Consider the following 20,416-nt stretch of genomic DNA (forward strand, 5'->3'; position numbering starts at 1 on the left):
AACATTCAAGTAGAGATACTCTGTAGTGATTTGGCTACAGGAATCTGGAGTTCAGGGTAAAAGACATATGTCTTGGCATCATTGGTGAATAGCTGGTATTTAAAATCACTGTGGAGTAAGTGTAATATAGAAAAAGGACCAAGACCAAAACTGAAGAACTCTAAAATTAAGAAGTCAGAGGAATGTGGAGGAAGTAAGAAACAGTTCTGTGAGTGAGTTAATGAAGTAAAACCATGAGAGTTGGCTGACCTGAAAACCAAAATAAGATGATTCAAGGAGGGAGTAGTCAACCATGTCAAAGCTGATGATAGATCAAGTAAGATGAAGATTGAGAATTTACCATTGAATTTATCAATGGGCAGTCACTGGGAGTCATGACCAGAACAATTTTTGGTGGAGTGTGGGCACAAAATCCATTTAGAGTGAGTTCAGAAGGGAATTGGGAAAGAAGAAGAAGAAGAAGAAGAAGAAGAAGAAGAAGAAGAAGAAGAAGAAGAAGGGGAGGAAGAGGAAGAGGAAGAGGAAGAGGAAGAAGAAGAAGAAGAAGAAGAAGAAGAAGAAGAAGAAGAATTGTAGACAACTAGTTTGGACAATTGCCATGAGTTTTGCCCTTAACAGGAAGAGAGAAATAAAGTAGTAGCTGAGGGGAATTGTTTTTTAAAGATTGGAGGAGATTCTATAAGATAATAGCAGCTGATAGAAATGCTCCGATTGAGAAGCAAGAAGTGATACTGCAGCAAAGGAATGAGTGCAACAGGGAAGTGCTCAAATAAGAGAGAGGAAACAGGGTCCAGTGCCTGAGTGGTCAGTCAGCTTTGGGTAGCAGTAGGCCATATCTTTCTTATATAACAAAGGGGAACTCAGAGTATACAGTTGATCTGTTAGTGTGAAGATGAACATGTTCTTCTGAGGGCTTTTATTTTCCCTGTGCAATGAAAAACAAGGTCATCAGCTGAGAATGAGGAGAATGGAGAAAGAACAAATGTGAGAAGGTGTGGGAAAACCTTCCCGAGAGAGTAAATCAAGCACAGCACTGAACTGTCTAGTGAATTTTCTAAGACATCACTATCCATAGAAATACAATGCAAGCTGTGTATGGAATTTCAAACTTTCTAGTAGCCACCTTAAAAAGGTAAAAATAAAACTGGTAAAATTAAGTTTAATAATATATTTTATTTAACCAAATATATTCAAAATAGTATCATTTCACATATATCAGTATAAAAAACTGAGATCTTTTACATTCCTTTTTTTTAGTATTAAGATTTTAAAAGCCAGTGTGCATTTTATATTTTCAAGTGTATCTCAGTTCAGACTAGCTATATTCAAGTGCTCAACAGCCACATGTAGCCAATGACTACCATATTGGATATTGCAGGCCTAGGAAATGAAGTAGTTCTAATGGATAACATGAGGGTCCCTTGAGATTGGGAGCCATGAATTGAAGTGAGATTTGCATGGCTGTGTGTTGTTGTCAAGCGACATTTCAGAACTCATATAGAGATGTGGAATAAGCAGAGAGTTGGTCTTGATCAGGAATGGAGTTTTGCCAGCAGTATTCAACCAAAGAAAAAGAGAAGAATGGAATTGGTGGCATGTACAACCAAATGATTATACAAATTGAGCAGAGAACATAAGCCACAGAAGTAAGAAGTGGGGGCAGTGTGAAAAGTTGGTAGAGACAACAAAAGTTCTAGTAGAGTCAAAGAACTTTTAGAATTGTAGTTGTTATGCAATATATAAATATGTTTAAAATAATCCCTGCCCTCAGCAAGCTAATCTTAGTTGCAGGTATAGCTTTGCTATAACATGGTATGTAATAACACCACTATGAGCTCAGAGGAAGAAGAAACCGTGTCCTCCTAAGATGATCCAGGAGAGTGCAAGGAGGAGGTGGTGGGTAAATCAGGACTTGAAGTATGGAATAGGGTTTTAATTGGTCTATGGTAAACACATTATAAAATGAGGGAAAAAACACAAGAATAGATAGAAAGAAGCAAAAATGTTCAATATTTCTTGGGGATGAGAGTAAAAAAAAAAGAAACAAGTCTTAATGTTACTATTTATTGAAAGAGCTATTGATTATAACGGGGAAAGCAGCCTATAAATAATGATAGGTCTTTAGAGAACAGTCCTGGGATAATTTCCCTGGGGAAAGAAAGACTTCACTATAAAATATGGTGACAGTCCCAGAATACAATGTTTCCTAGGAATGAGAGAACTAAGTACCAAAGACTGTTTCCAAGAAATAAATGCCCTTCTTTCCTGGCCCACCTCACCCTGATACACACACACACACACACACACACACACACGCACAAACACACACCCTTCATCTTTCATTTAGAATTCAGTCTCATAAATGCAATTTGCTTCTAGGGAATGGTCAGTTACATCTAAAGAGAAGCAATATATTTACCTTTCATCATTATATCCTGGAATAAAGTTTTGGAACCAACGAGGATTAGAATATGTGGGATTAAAAAGTCTTTGAGTACTACTAACACTTTATTTTTTAAAAGCAGATCTACTCTCACCATACAGACCTAGTTTTTAATTCCTTCAGAAAATAAGCTGCACATACACAGTATACTTTTTTTTCTAAATCTGATGCCATTTCTATTAAACTTTCAAGGGAAAGGCAGCATTTCAATTTACTTTGGTTCTCAATACAGTCATCATTAAATAACAGGAAATTTAGTTTTTCCTAAGCATGTTCAGATCATTGTTGCAAAAAAAAAAAGTTAGCCTCTCTTTTCCCAGCTCTAAATATTTAGGGAAACCTGCCAGTGTATCCACTCCCTCCTGTTTTTCACAAGAATTTCCTACTTCAATTGGAATATTTAGAAACAGTAAGAAGAGCTACATGTTTCCACATGAGACTTTAATAATACTGTGCTTTGTATTTACATATCATATATCCTTCATACTTCATAGCTCATTATCATTGTAAATTTACAAATCAGTATATGAAAGCACAAGGCTTAGAAGCAACTCTTTTCCTGTCCAACAGTAAGTTATTAATGCCAGGATTGGAACTCATAATTACTGACACATGTGGTCCTACAACATCTTAAGATCATTTTCATAACATAAAATGAAGTGCTCAGCAAGTAGAACATATCAATTATCAAATATCCTATTTATTCAAGATAATTTTAAGAACCATGAAGCTTTAATCATATAACCATATATAAATAACCATATTAAATAACCATATTAAACCTCATAGGCCTACATTAATGTAAGTACAGATAAATGTATCATTTGATCAAAACTAATACTTAATATGAATTAGTAAATATATACATATATAAGCCAATCAGCCCCATGAAGTAGAATATATTCCAATCAAAAAGTAAGCAAATACATCAACATACTTAAAAATGTGAACTACTGCTTTAAAAAAATTTCACCAACATGCTATAATTCTAAAGGGTACAGATGCCATTGGTCAGACTGCTGTATATGTCATCAAGTCTCTCCTTACTGGGAATAAAAGCATCCATTGTCTGCTGATTCAATTAGGAACGTAAGACACCCAGTTCTCCTGGCTGTACCAGCTGTGGTTTTAATTCTGGTGTCTTGAACATTCATATGTCTGGGAGATTCTGTAAGATCTGTCTTAAAGAAGCACAGGCTACCACATGGGCATCTGAAGGAAGATTAGCAAGTGACTGAATCAGCTTCTTGACTATTGTCTTCAAACACTGGTGGGCAGCATTCAAATCTCTGTCAAACTGTTGTCCTTGAATTTGTAGAGCCAAATGACTGCAGATGTTTCTAAACTCAACACTATCCTGAAATAAACAGCAAACATAAGCAATTAGATAGGTTATGGGGACATTCGTTGTGTTTTGTCTACCCAGCTTCTATTCCCATCTCTTCTCATCACAGGATCTCAATTTTTCTCTGAGAGAACTACTCTTCTCCATTTTCAGCCTATGTGATTTGCCCAAAGCTGACCCCACCCACTCAACAACTCCAGGGGCCACGCCAGTCAGAGACTACCACCCCTCAGTCACTTTGGATTGACCAGGAATGGACAGGTGATCTAACACAGACTGATAAGCCACAGTTCTAGAATGTCTGTTAGACTGGGAAAGAGAAGCTTTCTTTCAGTGAGGCGTTTGGAAAGCATCCTGCCACCATAAGGGGAGAATCCAAATGAAAATGAAGCCAGCACAGGAAAAAAAAAAAAAAGAGGCAGAACCAAGGGATTAAAAGAGATTGATTCTAATTACATTCTCTGAGCACACTGATCCAGCTATACTCGAAAAATAAACCCCAGGAGTTTTTGGTTATCTGAGTCAATAAATATGCCTTTTTACTTAAGCCATTTGGAGTTGAGTTTTGTTATTTGTTCCTAACAGAGCTTTGAAGAATACACAAATAGCCTCTGTTCCTATTATTCCATACTCATAGTCTTCAAAATTCCAACACAGGATTTGGTATTTAATGAACATAGTGTCAAGAACTTTCCAATGCAAATTTAGAAGGAACAGTTCCCAGGTAGTTTAAGAGAACAAAATAACTAAATAGATTTTTTATTTTTTATTTATTTTTATTTTTTTATAATAATATTTTTTATTATATTGTTAGTCACCATACAGTACATCCCTAGTTTTTGATGTAAAGTTCCATGATTCATTACTTGTGTATAACACCCAGTGCACCATGCAATACGTGCCCTCCTTAATACCCATCACCGGCCTATCCCATTCCCCTACCCCCCTCCCCTCTGAAGCCCTCAGTTTGTTTCCCGGAGTCCATAGTCTCTCGTGGTTCATTCCCCCTTCTGTTTACCGCCCCTTTCTTCTTCCCTTTCTTCTCCTACCGATCTTCCTAGTTCTTATGTTCCATAAATGAGTGAAACCATATGATAATTGTCTTTCTCTGCTTGACTTATTTCGCTTAGCATTATCTCCTTCAGTCCCGTCCATGGTTTAATTCCCAAAAGTTTCACATTCTAAAATCCATTGTATAGAAATGGTACACTAGAATTATTCCAATATGAAAAAATAAAATTATTCCATATCAGAGATAATGTTGAATATATAATTTATTTTAAATATATGTAAATGATTCTCCACAGACTTCTGGTTCTGGTAACATGGCACACTTAGTTTCCCCCAAAACCCTTTGGGGAAACTGAATTCTAAATAAAATAGAGCAAACATCCTTTCTGATATTGCAAGAAAACAATGGAAATCCCTAAGAGCAAGAGATAAAGGAAAAGTAGATTATTTTAGCTGCCCACCAACATTCATCAAAAAAAGAAAGTTAGTCTGGAGCTGGGTATGGTGTAGAGGATAAAGTTGCCCCAAGAATGCATAACTGTTGACCTATACTATACAACAGCTGAAGTTGGGAGCTGCCCTCTATACCATACACATGTTCTGGGAACACTCATGCTAAGAAATTAACTTAAAAATTGGAACTGGACTGAAATATCCATGGACGCATGGTAAAAGTAAATAAAAGCCTATTTCATGGGGTCATGTCCACAACCCATGCCCCACAGTAGTATTCCCATAACACTCTGTCAAAGACAAACTCAGAATATGAAATTTAAAATATAATCCACCATGATACGGCAGATACCAATACAGGGCAGGATTAAACTCCATGTATTTCAGCTAGAAACTATAAAATACGTTTAAAGTGATTAAAAATATAAAAGAAGGAATAAAAAACATTTTAAGTAAAAACAGGCTTGGAAAAGAACAAAATACCATTTCTAGAAATGACAACTATTGTGACAAATTAAAAACTCAATAGACAATTTAAACACCTGAATAAATACATTCGAAGTGAGGAATAGTAAACTGGATGATGAATATGAGAAAATTACTCAGAATGCAAGATAAAAAGCCAGACATGAGAAATACGAATTTTGGGAAGTTAAACAACATGGATGATAGAATGATGAAGCCCAACAGATAACACTTCCAGGAGAGAGAAGAGAGAGGCTGGTGGAGAAGAGGAGAGACAATATTCAAAGAGAATAATGGATAAGAATTATTCAGAATTGATCCAAAACATGAATTCAGGTTTATGAACATAGATTCAGGAAGTAAAATGAGCCTAGAACAGAATAAGTTAAATGAGATTCAAATCTAAACTTATTAAGGCAAAACTACTCATAAAAGCAACCAGAGGGGAAAACAACTGATGGCTTTCAAGGGATGATAAGACACACAGCCAACTACTAAGCTACAACGACCAAAGACAGAAACGAATGGGAAAATTTTTCAAATAACTGTCAACATAGAATTTTTTTTAATCCAACAAAACTATTATTTAAACCATCAGGGCAAAATAAATATGCCTTCATTTAAAAGGACAACAGGAGTTACCACCCTCACTGTCATATTTTCCTAGAGATATAATTCAAGAGGGGGGAAATTCAAATCAAAAGGAAAGAATGAGATATAAGAAGAAACAATGAGCAAAGAAACTTAAAAATATGCTGTAAATCTAAAGAAATGATTGTTCAAAACCAAAATTATAACAATTAACTTGGTACTTAAAAAAGCAAGATGGTTCCAAAATGCTGAATAGTAGTAACATATGGATGGAGTGGCATTCTAAGGCATTGTACATATCAGAAAGGTGGCAAAGTTGATACATTTCAGACTTATTAAGTATGCATGTGAGAAATGTAAGGGTGTTCATTAAAGTACAGAAATAATATGTAAAACTTCAAAATCAACAGACAAAAGTTATATTAAAACTTAACTGATCCTATTTTTAGAAGATAAAAATGAAGAAAGATACAAACATAAATCAAGGTGAATAGGAAGCACCAAATAAGACACCTTTTGAAATATAGTGGTTACCAGATTGGATTTTTAAAAATCTATTGATAAGTTCTTCACAAGAAACACATTCAAAACTAAAAATACCTCAAGGCTTAAAGTAAATGGATGCTAAAACATATACAAAGCAAAGAGAAGCCAAAACAAAGCCAGGAAAATCATTATTAGGGATAAATAAAGTATAATTAATAAAAGGAATTATTCTCCAAGAAGGTATAATAATTTTGTACTTCGTGTGTGCCTAAAATGATAATCTTAATTTACATTCAATCCACAAACATAAAAACTGATTTTTACCCAGCTTCCTCAGACACTGATAAATCAAACAATAAAATGATCAGCCTGGAGAGAAAAGACTGAAACACTAATCACAAGCTTGACCCAATAAAAATAAGCAAATAAAAATTATTCCTAAAGATATATGGAATATTTATGAAAGCTGACTATATTATAATATGCCAAAAAAATTTCTCAATGCATATCCAGAAGTCTGTATCATACAAATCACCATGCAAATAAATGAAAAATCAATAACATAACCTTCCCAATACATACATGACTTAAAAATCTACTTCCAGATAATTCATGGATCAGTGAAAAAATAATTGAAATTTTAAAATACTTTATACTGAACAATTATGGAAACAGTATATCACAAATTTGTGGAATTCACCCGCATTGAGAAATTCATACACTTAATACTGTGTAAGTACAGAATAATCACTGAAAAAGCATGAGCTAAGAATTCAACTCAAGAACTTAGGAAAAGAAAAAACAGATAATCCAAAAGAAAATGAAAGAAAGAACTAAGAGCTGAACTGAAGTTTAGAACTAGAATTTTCTTCCTAATTCTGTATAGAAAGAGAAGCTGTTCTTCCTAACAAAAAAACTCTGTGTTTTGGGTTAGAAGGACCTGGGTCTCTGGCAAAGTGTTTAGTAGAGAGGATCTTCTGGGAAACAAAACAAACGTTCATCTATTGAGTTGGGCCAACAATGGCAGCAGGACCCCAGTGTGAGTGAGGTGCTGGGATAGAAAGATCAACACAACACACCACAGTTCCTTTACTCAAGTATTCATAGGCTACCATGCTTCTTGTTTTTTCTTCCTCTTTAAAGCATTCTTGCTTCCCTGTCTTTGCGTGTTGCTCATTTCTGCTCAGAAGGTATCAAGGGGCTACTTAGATAATCTGTCCCATAGTTTATGGAGTAACCTATGTTACTGGAGCATATTGGTTGGGAATGGGAAAATTGAGGGGGAAAAATGTCTCTGGACTACTTCCCCTAGATCCACATCAAGGGAAATTGTCTGCTTGCTTTATAGAAGTAATCCAACTCTAAGTACAAAGTGGAAGGATCAAAGACAACATGCAAAGGGAAATTCAAAATTGAAGGAACCACTGAAATGTGTGCTGACGTGTGACTATTAGCCAGTCTGCAAAGGCATTCATCACCCAAATAAGATTAAAATGCCTTTAAAAATATGTTTGTGGGCCTAAAATCTGAAGTCAATTTCACGTTTACTGTAAAGAATCAAAGAAGGCATCGTTTGGGGAAAGTATACATATAATAAAATTCCACTGCTGGGCTGTACTGGTCCCTGAGGCCCTGGGGAAACTTCAAATCTCTGGCAAGCTTTGCAAAGTCTCTTTATTTTACCTTTTGGTACAGTATTTCTTTTTAATCCTTTCTCAAATATATTAACAGCAAAGAAAACAAATTAATAGGCATAGGCTTTCCATGGGACTCTTAAGCCTAGGGATGGAAAAATAAAACAGGTGGTTGCTTTTCCTCCTTTCTGAAGGGTCTGAAGGCCAACTGTGAATCCAATGATCATGGCCACCAACCAAACTCTATTGATTCTGTTGCATAGGCGGGGGCCAAAAATTCACAGCGTTGAGTCAGTGACATATTGAATGGCTCATGGGCTTTCAGTAGAAAATCACATGATCGATATTCATGATGATTTCATGTATGGTGCTTTCCATTCAATGACAGAACACATCCTCCCAGCAGCTTTTATTTAGCAAGTCCCAAATGCTTCCAGAAATGATGTAATATCCTACGTGGGGTTTTGAGCACATTGCCAACATTAGAACACTCTGACTGAGCAATCTAAAGACAGGTTTTGGAACTTCTAAAGCCTTGTGTAATTTCAGATTCTGGATATGAAATGTATTGGATGCTCCAGTGGTCCAAACTGACAGGCAGCATTTACATTTTATAATGACTCAACTAAACTACTGGGGTAATGGCCTCAGCCTGTTGGACTCAGTTAATGAAACAGTTAAATTTATTTCAAACATGTGAAGTCTCCACTACATGATTGACCACACTGAATAAAAAGCAATAAGACTTGGGTACCTAGTCTCTAAAAAACTTATAACCTAGTAGGAGGATTGAGACACATAGAGCATATATCCTAATGCCCAGTGAAATGAAATGGGGGCTATGGGAAAAATGCAAAAACCCAATCCTACAGAAGAACAGACATTTATAGACTCGTAATCCAAGTGCCGTAGAAGGTTCATACAAAGCTCTTTGTGATGTGTGAATCCTTTCTAGAGCATACTGCTGTCACTGTTTGCCACACAGGAGAAACCCAACACTTGGCTCTAGTTTTCAGAACATTTTTTCTTAATTCTTAGCCGAAATCTGCCCTGTAGTAGACAGAATAATGGCTTCCCAAAGACGTCCATGTCCTAATCCCCAAAACCTATAAGCATGTTACCCTGTATGACAAAGGGACTTTCCAGATGTTAGTTAGGATGGCAGCCCTCCAGGCACCCACAAAACCCCTGGGATGCTGGGATTATTCCTTCATGAGCACTGGACTTGCCATCAAAGCCCTGGTTCTGCCCCTTTGACAGGCCATCTGTGGACAAGACGTTTTACCTATGGAATCTTCAGTTTTCTAATGGGTAAAATGGAAACAAATAGCCACCACATGGGGCGACTGTGAAGGTCAAATAAGCTCATGGTCATGCGAACTCCGAATTAATAAGGCACTCCATCCACCTAAAGTTGGGCATAAAGTACTCCACTAAACGGAAGGTCAGCAAGAAGGAGAGAAGGGGAAGGAAGGACCGAAAGAAAAGAAAAGTATGCCCTATGGAAGCTAGGAATCTAATTGGTGAGATGGAACTATTTAAGCCATTCAGTAGAGATATCACACAGAATAGGCTCAAAAAGATTGGTCAAGTTCACCTCATATCCATTAGGATGACTACTATCGAAAAAACCCTGGAAATAACCAGTGTTGGGGAGGATGTGGAGAAACTGGGGCCCTCGTGCACTGCTGGCGGGAATGCAAAATCATGCAGCCAGGAAAACAGCATGGAGGCTCCTCAGAGAAATTAAAAATGGAATTACCATATATGACCCAGCAATTCCACTTCTGGAATATATATTCAAAAGGATTGAAATCAGGATCTTAAAGAGATATTTGCACACCCCTGTTCATAGCAGCACTATTCACAATAGCCAAGAGGTGAAAGCAGCTCAAGGGTTCATTGACAAATGAATGGATGAACAAACTGTGGTATACACATAGAATGAAATCCTAGTTAGCCTTAAAAAGGAAGGAAATTCTGATACGTGCTCCACATGAATGACCTTGAGGACATTATGCTCACTGAAATAAACCAGACAGGACAAGATAAATACCACATGATTCCACTTACATGCGGTACTTAGAGTAGTCAAATTCACAGAAACAGAGAAGAATAGTGGATGCTAGAGGCAAGGGGAGGAGAAACGGGGATTTATTGTTTAATGTGTACAGAGTTTCAGATTTACAAGATGAAAAAATTATGAAGATTGGTTGCACAATAATCTGAATGCTCTTGATACTGCTGAATTATACACTAAAAATGGTCAATTTTATGTTATTAAAACATAACCACAATATTTTTTTTTTAAGTGGTCAAGACCATCAGAGTGCTGCCGACCTTGGCAGAAGGGAACGGAGGTTAGGATGAGGCATCAGGGAAGGCTGCACAGATGTTACAAGACAGCTGGTGCTAGGGCATGCAGTCTTTGCCTCTCAGGGAAGAGATGGCCATCACAATTAGAATGAATAACACAAGCAAAGGTCTGAAGTCAAGTAGGGGCTGGGACTGGGAGGAGGCCAGTCTGAAAGGAACAGAGCTTTGTGCTCGGAACCAGGACACAAACTAGTGCAGGAGCCTTGAATGCCACAGTAAAGTCCTTGGGTACTTCCAAGTATAGGGATGACATGGCAAACCAGCATTTTAAAAACAGTGGTCTGGCCTAACCTGCTAGGTGCAGGATCCAAAGCCAGGCTCCTGGTCTACCCTGTCTCACTCAAGCCTCACAACAGTCCAGAATGACAGATGAAGAAATGTGGCTTAGAGAGATAAAGCAACATACCCAAGTCGCACAGCAAATGAGGGGCAGAGCTTGAAATATCCTCTCTTCCCAAACACAAATGACTTGCCCCAAATTAGAAACTGGGCTGGGTACAGTGATGACTCTGAGAGCAGAGCTCACTACCCAGGGTGGGAGACAGACTGGGGAACTGGAACTACAGAGCCTCAGATGCCCCAGTGGGATGGGCAAGGATACCATGAAAGCAAGCAAGGGAGTCACCAAACTAGCTTTGAGATGGAACAAAAATGTCTACAAGTGAATGTTTCTTTTTTGGCCATATTCACACTATTTTTCTTAAGGTTAACGGAGTGTTACGAAGCTCCAATTGGCATTGGTCACATCCAAATTGAAGGTGGTCTGTTGGCCCATCCCTCTTCCCTGCAACATAATTGAGAGGGTTTGGCTGTCTGGAAGATATTTAAGGCGTGGAACCTTCTACTGCCCATGTTAAGCCAATCCGTAACTAATCAGAGATCCCCTAGCTGGAGCTCTCCCTTCTTCCGCTCTGTTCTCTCCAGCCCGGTATAAGGGAGTCTCTTAGAAAAACTGCCACACTTGCACTTTTCTGCATTATGCATTGTGTTTATTAGGAATGCACACATCTGGAATCCTTGAGCAACTGCAAATGCACCTGCAGGGTCCAAAAGGGAAGAAAAGCTAAGACTTTTTTTTTAGCTTTGTACTGAAAATAAACACTCCCAACAAACTGAAGTCTTGAAGGCAAAAAGAATCTGGCATCAACAGTCGGTTTCAAAGCTTATTTTCTGAAACCAACACCAATGGATAATAAAGTCAAAAATACAATATGACTTTATAGGCTCTACAATGCAGATAACTTTCAAACAATCCACAAGGAAGATTTTTGGTTTTTCCCTACCTCATCGCCTTCAAAATCACTTCTCGATCTACATAAACTATAAATCAGCTCATATCCGCTTCACCACTGGCTTTAAAATAAGTTGGTTCTTTTCAAGACAGTCACATCTTGAGCTATATGGTCTTACACTGGCCTCCACAAATTTGTTTCTTCTCACATTTTCCTTTCTCACTTCCCCTGAATGCCTAATGCCCCCTATGGAGAGCATTGAAATAAGAGCTTTTCCTGGGCCTCCTGACCTTAATGAACTTCAGGAAACTACTCTCCACTAAAGGTGCCTGGTGCTGGGCCATACAAAGGAGCACAAATCCTTTCCCCAGGCCCATCATGATCTTCCATACTGGATGTGTACAGAAAATGGGAATACCATTTCTCTATTTAGAGGGATGTTGTGAAAACCACGCTATCAGAAACAGTATACTACAAATTGCCCCCTTGGTTCATCAACATCTGGCTTTGAACTACAAGTTCACGGGGCCCAGGGGAGCCACCAGTTGCCTGAACCCACGGTCAGTCTCAAATAGATATGTAACTGTGTGTTAATAAAACACTCAGTGAAGAACCAAAGTATCTGCCAGTCACCATAAAAAGTCTATCGTCCACAGGAAATTAAACATTTTTACTTGTGGTGTACCCAGTGTAAATGCTCACAAGTAACTAAGGTTCCTTACGCATTTGCTTTGGGTACGCTACCATTTTCATTAGAAACGTCCACTTAAAAGCACTTTGTGATGGATACAAGCACTTGATTCAGGTATGTTCACAAGGCAAACCCCAAAATAATAAAACAAAGCATGGCAGCATTTCCACCAAGATGTTAAACACAAGTAGCTTTGTTTTAGGGCCTTCCTGCAATATCTTTCCCAAAATTTTCGTTTTGGCAATTGTAAATGTCCTGATTTTCCTATCATTCACATTATGAGCAAGGACAAGGCTATAATTAAGCTACTTGTAGTCACTGGGCCTTTTTGTCACAGAAAACCACCATTTTATCCCGAATGAAGAGCAATCCCCTGGCTATACTACTAATCGTATAACCCTGAGCATTTATTTCTTCAATAGTTTGTTAGTAATTTTTAAGGACGGGATTCCCAGATTTGCAGAAACTGGCTTCTCACTCATGTTAATGGGGGAAAAAAGCACTTATCACCAATGTCTTCCTCTGAGTGACCCAATGTTCACACTTGCAGCTTGCAAGGAGCATTAGCAGTGACCGTGAAGCCAAAACCTGTGGTTTTATAACTGCCATGCTTGGTATGTAAAATGAGAAAACCAGCAAGGACGACTGAACGTGATGGAATAACCCGTACCAGAATCAGCTAATTGGAATGGGAGAACTCCCAGGCAAGTTTAATCTGTAATAGCAGGAAAGTTCTCCTGCCTCTGAGAGTTGGCATCAGCCATAGTTTCCATGAAACTTGCATCAGAGCAGAACTCTTGGAAACTATAAATGCTTTTGACTCTCAAAGGAAGACAGAAAAACTCAATCAGAGTGACTTCATAATTGGCTTTGTTAATGGTGTCTATGTGAGTTGGTCATTTTCAGCAGTTCTTAAAATCCTAGACTGGCTTCCCTCTGGTCTATGCTCCCTTTGAGTGGTGAGTGCCTAAGACATTTTTGACAGTTATTACTAGCTTGATAATGATTTCCTACATTCACCTAGTGCTTTGGGTCACTAGGTAAAGTGGCCATCATATAAAGAGACACACAAATCACCCAGTATAATGGATTAAATGGTGTCCCACCCCACGAAAAAGTGCATGTGTTAAAACATAACCTCCAGTGTGACTGCATTGGAAATAGGACCTTTAGGGAGGTAATTAAGGTTATATGAAGTCATAAGGGTGGGACCCTAATCCAATAGGATTGATGTCCTTGTAAGAAAAGGAAGAGCCATCCAAGATCTCTCTCTCTCTCTCTCTGCATGCACAGAGGAAAAGCCATTCAAGACAGAGCAGGAAGGTGGCAGTCTGCGAGCCAGGAAGAAAGACCTTACCAGAAAGCAAACTTTTGATCTTCAGCTTTCCAGCCTTCAAAACAATGAGAAAATAAATGTCTTAGGTTTAAGTCACCCACTCTATGGCATCTTGTTATGGCAGCTCAGGCTGATCATGATACCCAGTCTGCAAGGTGACTGTTGCAGCCCAAGCAGTGTGCAGTGCACAGCATGTCCAACCCTGCCCTATCAACCAACCATACATGCTCATGGACTTTATTTCTGCCTGATGTTCATCACACCTCTCTAATCCAGCATGGTGATTTGGTAGAAAACGCCAGATAAAACCATGTTTGAATCATGGGCCATCACTTCCCAGCTGTGAGATCTTTAGCAAAATCCTAAATTCCTGAGTCTGTTTCCTCCTGTAATAAATGTTTGTCTAGCTGCTTAACTCTAGCCTCTCCAGCAAATTTAACAAGACTCAGTACTGTGAAGCATTTTTTATCCCCTATAAAGAAACTCACTTCATGTATTTTTTGCATATGTGTGATAATCTCTAATTATTCAAAAAGGAGATTAAGTGTTGGTTTCTTTAAAAAAAAGAGTAAAATACTATAAAAAATGTCCATTAGTATTGTGCTGAGAGTTTCTCTGCTTTCATGCCTGAAAATTTCACTTCCTTAAGCCTCAGTGGTTTGATCAGCAAGTCATTCAGTGGCAACATCTCTGAGGCAGTCATCAGGCATAGGCTAAAGCCGACCTCTGGATAGTGGAGGCTTCTTGGAACTCTCCTTAGGTCATCCTACCTCTGCTTTTATCAACAGTCTCAGAAAAGTAAATAGAGTCCATGGGTCAGATCCATCAATATCAGGACTGGAACTCACAACAATAATAGTCAATGAGAACATGAGGCATCAACCTGTTTAATAATAATAATAATAATGAAAGTTCAAAGGTATTAAGAGTTTATATGGGCAGCCACTAGCTAAGACTTCATGTGCCTTGTCCTAATAACCCTGTAAGGTTAGATACCTCTATCCCCACTTTAAGGCGAGGAGACCGAGGCACAGGAAGGCTATATAATTTGCCCAAGAGCCTACAACAGGAAGTGGCATAGTGGGGTTGAAAGGCTCCACAGGACCGGATGCCTGAGCTGGGCTGCACTCTCTCTACTTTGGGTCCCTAATGCCTTTCATCTGGGCCATGGGCTTTAGTTCAAGTGAGTCCTCCTCCTCTCTGTGGCAAGTAACACTGTGGGAGAGAACTGATGTTAGAGGGATGTTTCCACACACTTCCAAGTAACACACAGGTGTTACTTCCATTAGCACAGATTCCCCTGAAATCATTCTGTGTATAAAATCAATCCACATGTTCTTAATTTAAAAACATAGAAAACATGAAAGGAATTGGAAAAGACACACATAAATGGAAAGATATTCCATATTTTTGGATTGAAAGAATTAATATATATTTTTAATATTGTTGAAATGTCCATACTACTCAAAGAAATCTACAGGTTCAGTGCAATACCTATCAAAATTCCAATGTCATTCTTCACAGAACTAGAACAAGTAATTCTAAAATTTGTGTGGAATTACAAAAGACCCCAAATAGCCAAAGCAATATTGAAAAAGAACAAAGCTGGAGGTATTATGCTCCCTGGTTTCAAGATATACTACAAAGCGACAGTAACTGAAACAGGATGATATTGGTACAAAAACAGACACACACATCACTGGAACAGAATTAAGAGCCCAGAAATAAATCCACAGAGATATGGACAATTAATCTACCGCAAAGGAGCCAAGACCATACAATGGAGAAAGGACAGTCTCTTCAATAAATGGTAACGAGAACACTGACCAGCCACAGGCAAAAAATGAAACTGGACCACCATCTTACACTACACACAAAAATTAACTCAAAATGTATTAAAGACTTGAATGTAAGACCTGAAACCATAAAATTCCTAGGTGGGGAAAACATAGGCAGTAAATTCCTCAACATCAGTCTTAGGAACATCTTTGTGGATCTGACTCTAAAGGTAATGGAAAGAAAAACAAAAATAAACAAATATGACTACATCAAACTAATGAGATTCCGCACAGCACAGGAAACCGTCACCAGAATGAACGAGCAACCTATTGAATGGGAGAAGATATTTGTAAACCAAATATCTGACAAGGCGTTCATATCCAAATATATATAAAGAACTCCCACAACTCAACAACAAAAACATAAATACACTACTGGTTAAAAAATGTGCAGAGCATGTGAGTAGATATTTCTTTAAGAAAACAGACAGATCACTAACAGGCACAAGAAAAGATGCTCAACATCACTAATTATGAGAGAAATGCAACTCAAAACCACCATGAGATACCGCCTAAGACCTATTATAATGGCTACTATCAAAAAGACAAGAAAGAACAAGTGTTGGTGAGGCTGTGGAGAAACAGTTGTGCGCTGTTAGTGGGATTGTAAATCAGTGCAGCCACTCTGGAAAACAGTACGAAGATTCCTCACAAAATTAAGAACAGAACTACCACATGACCCGGCTATTCCACTTCTGGGTATTTATCCAAAAAATATGAAAACACTAATTTGAAAAGATATATGAACCCTTGTGTTTATTGCAGCATTATTTACAATAGCCAAGATATGGAAGCCACCTAAATGTCCAGTGATAGATAAATGAATAGAGAGGTGGTACACACACACACACACACACACACACACACACGGTGGAATATTACTTAGCCAGAAAAAAGAATAAAACCTTGCTATTTGCAACAGCATGGATGGACCTCGAGGGTATTATGCTAAGTGATATGAGTCAGACAGAGAAAGGCAAATACTACATGATTTCACTCATATGCGAAATCTAAACGATGAAACAAATGAACAAACAAAATAAAACAAAGACAAAGTCATAGATACGGAGAGTGGGCTAGTGGTTCCCAGAGGGGAAGGGGCTGAGGGGTGGGTGAAATGGGTGAAGGTGGTCAGCTGTATGCTGATGGAAGGTAACTAGACTTACGGTGGTGATCTCTTTGTAGTGTATGCAGATGTCAAATTAACACTAGTAATAATGAAGCCAAGTCAGCATAACCAGCCCCCTAGAAAGACAGACTACTGTATCTTTAAGTCTAAGTTCTTTGTAATCACTACTCTACAACCAAAGAGAAATACTACCTCTTCTCCAAAAGGAAAACCAAGCAAAATTCCAAGATGTTGGCCAGGAGGCAAATCATCCAGAGAAACTTCTCCCTGTCTCTCTCCCTTCTGAAAGCACTGGCTGTTCTCAGGAGCCCTCAAAACTCATTTCTCCCCTACAGGTGATCAGCAGACTCCTTTAGGTTGGGGGTTGAGGGGACCAAACAGCATTTCTTTATTAGAAGAAAGAAGAAAAGCAGAAGTGAGATTTTTTAGGTAGAGAGGAAGAAATGAGTTCTGAGGGCTCCTGAGAACAGCCAGTGCTTTCAGAAGGGAGAGAGACAGGGAGAAGTTTCTCTGGAGATTTTTTAGGTAGAGAGGAAGATATTTGTGTCCGATGGCCTCAATTTTCTCAAAAGAGGAGTGAGCAGGTTGAGGTTTGGATAAAGAAAGCTTGAGAAGGTTGGAAAATGTTGACGACAAAAAGTCAAGTAGAAAGCGTTAGGAGGGTTACCAAGTAGAAGTGACGGCTGCAAGAAGCTCAAGTGGCATGATTTGTAGGCCACAGCAGAGAGCTCCAGCACATCGGAGCTGGGCCCGGCCCTCGGACAATGGTCTCCAGCCTGACTGCCAGATTGCAGCCTCACTGCTGTGACTTATCTAGGGTTAGCTCCACACCTCAGTCATTTCAATGTCGCCTGCGAGACAAGTGAAGGTCCTCTGCATGACATGCAGGCCTTTCTTGCCATCTGACCCTGCTTACCTGTCCCGCAACCTGTTATACCTTCTGCCATAGTGAGCTAATTTTAGTTCCCCCAAAGGCTCTTGCCTTTTCATTGCTTCTGGCCCTTGGATCACACAGCTCCCCTGAAAAGTTTTTTCCCTTTCATGCCTGTGGGGCAAACATTCATCTTTTATTAAAAAGATTACTTCCTCCAAGAAGCCTTCTGAGATCACCTAAGGTAAAACTGATCACTCAGTCCCTCCTTTTGCCACCCTATCTGTACCCTGTATATGCCCCTAACATCACACAGCACTTCCTAGCTCAGCGATTCTAAGATGCACCCTTTTACACGTCTCAAAAATCCCTGATGTGATCTTACAATAGATGGTGCGTCATAGTTTAATTGGCAGGATTTTTTATTTCTTTGTGGTACCAAAAAAAGGTCCATTCTATACGAGAGCATTAGTGAAATGCAGCTTCATTTTTTAACTTCCTACCATGAGTGGGGCAGTGCTTTGCATTTGGAGGCGATCTTATTTCCCTTCCCAACACACATTTGGGAATATTTGGTTGTATCAGTTTGTGGGTGGGTGGGTAATGCTGCTGGCATCTCCTGGGTTGATGCCAAGGACCGTGCTAAACATCCTATAATGCACAGGACAGCCCCACAATTATCCAACCCAAAATGTCACTAGCGGGAGATGGAGAAGCCATCGTGTTAAAGTAACAATACTTATTTGGGTGTATCCTATGCTTAATTATATTTAATTTCAAATCAATCTTTTACAGTGTATAGTAACCTAAAACATAGCAATTTTTTCCAAACCTTGGCTTGTAGAGCAAGAATAGCAACTCTTGAGAACTGCTCTAAGCTTTCTTCATCATTCCTCCCCTCATTTCCTTCTGCTAGGCTCCCAAGGGGAAGGAAGGAAGCAAAATTGGAAAGCCAGAAGATCTCAAAGAGATTTGTGACCTTAAACCAATTAGGTTAGTTAATGACAAGGCAGAGACTGGATGGCCAGACTTCCAGATTTCCACAGTCCCCTCAGCCTGAGAGGCCGCCGCTGTGCTGCTCCCTGGCTAGACTGACTAACGCAGTTTGGTACCGTGAGAGGAAACGTGCCCTACAAACATGAGCTGCGTGACTTAGCAGGAGTTTAGCATTAGTATTCACGCTTCAACACCCGGGACCCACCCGGCTCTCACCCCACTTTATGAGAACTTAAGTTGACTCTGTAAGGCCTCTGAACTCTGCGGGGAATTGGGTTTATGCAAAAATAATTTTGATTCTTAAGTGTGAAGGAACTTTAAATAAATCTAGGAGATTTTGTCATACAAAAGGCAGAGGGGACTTAATACGCGTATTTAAGGTTCTGGAGGAAGGGTTATTAATTTGGAGGGGGGAGCAGGGGCAGCTGTCCTCCACCCTAGAAGCCGCACATGTGGAAAGGGCCTTCGCTGCAGCAGGAAGCTGATTTATGTGAGAAAGAGAAAGGAGTGCCAGAGGAAGGTTTTGGCCAGGCCTCCCCGCCTCTCAGTTCCGCAGTCAGGTGGGCCCCAGGTGGGCCCCGAGTTCCTGGACTCAAGTACCAGGGGTGTCACCTCCCCCCTTCCCTCTCACAGAGGCTGAATCCCAGTGGACCGCTCAGCTTTTCAATGGGTGGCCCCTCCCGGCTTCATCCCTGCCCCGCAGCCCCGCCCTGTCTCGGGATCCTGCGCCCGAGGTGGGTGCTGGAGGCCAGACTCACCTTCAGATGGATGGGGAAGGACCGTTCCTCCTGGAGGGGGCCCAGCAGCGTCTGCTCCACGCTCACCAGCTCCGAGGTCGAGTCCACCACGCGGGCCAGCGCGCTGCGCATCGCCATCTGGGCCAGGGTGCAGGGCCCCCGGCCCCTGGGGAAGGGCAGCAGCTCCGCGCCCCCCTCGGCCCCTCGCACCACTTCCACTTCTGGGGAGCTTGCCCGTGCCCCAGACCCGCCATTCCTGGCCCCCCGCCTCCCTCCCCCCTCTTCTCGCCCCGGCCCCGGCCGGGCCCGCCGCGGGCCTGTGCGACGCGCTGGGGCGGCGGACACGTGGTCTGGATCGCGCGGGATCCCGGGGTCGCCCGGGCCGTCCCCCCAGCCCCACTCCTGCTGCAGCAGCTGCAGAGTCTGCAGAGCCACCATTTGGTGACTGATGGAGGCCACTAAGGGCGCAGGGCTAGCCATCGCCTCTGCCGGCGGCTCCGCGCGCTAGGCGGGCAGGTGCAGCAGTGAGCGAGAGAGGCGGGGGCGTGTGGGGTCGCCAGGGTCACATTTCCCAGCCAGCTTATCGGCCTTCTTGCCTCTCGAGGGTGGGGCAGGGCCCGCCCCAGGCCCGCAGAAGGTGACCTGCGCTGGCCCCGGAATTCTTAGTCCGAATGGGCGTGTCCGAACCCACGGCTGCCTAAGGCACTGCTCCTTGTGCGCTTGAAAATCAGCCAAATGCTGAGCGCTGGTTCTTCCTCTTCTCCAGGCTTCGCTGGGAAAAG

At 40.5% G+C, this 20,416-nt stretch overlaps 1 protein-coding gene across 1 annotated transcript; it reads right to left on the minus strand.

Moving 5' to 3' along the window:
* Window positions 1-3,422: 3,422 nt before the first annotated feature.
* On the minus strand, window positions 3,423-20,114 carry DLEU7 (deleted in lymphocytic leukemia 7). Its single transcript, XM_026492884.4, has 2 exons — window positions 19,656-20,114; window positions 3,423-3,800 (listed from the first exon to the last, which is right to left on the minus strand). The coding sequence occupies exons 1-2, from the start codon at window positions 20,112-20,114 to the stop codon at window positions 3,594-3,596; spliced, it is 666 nt and encodes a 221-aa protein (XP_026348669.1). The 3' UTR covers window positions 3,423-3,593.
* Between the last annotated feature and the right edge of the window lie 302 nt (window positions 20,115-20,416).

This window comes from Ursus arctos, unplaced genomic scaffold (genome assembly GCF_023065955.2).
Source record: "Ursus arctos isolate Adak ecotype North America unplaced genomic scaffold, UrsArc2.0 scaffold_10, whole genome shotgun sequence".
NCBI classification, from domain to species: domain Eukaryota; kingdom Metazoa; phylum Chordata; class Mammalia; order Carnivora; family Ursidae; genus Ursus; species Ursus arctos.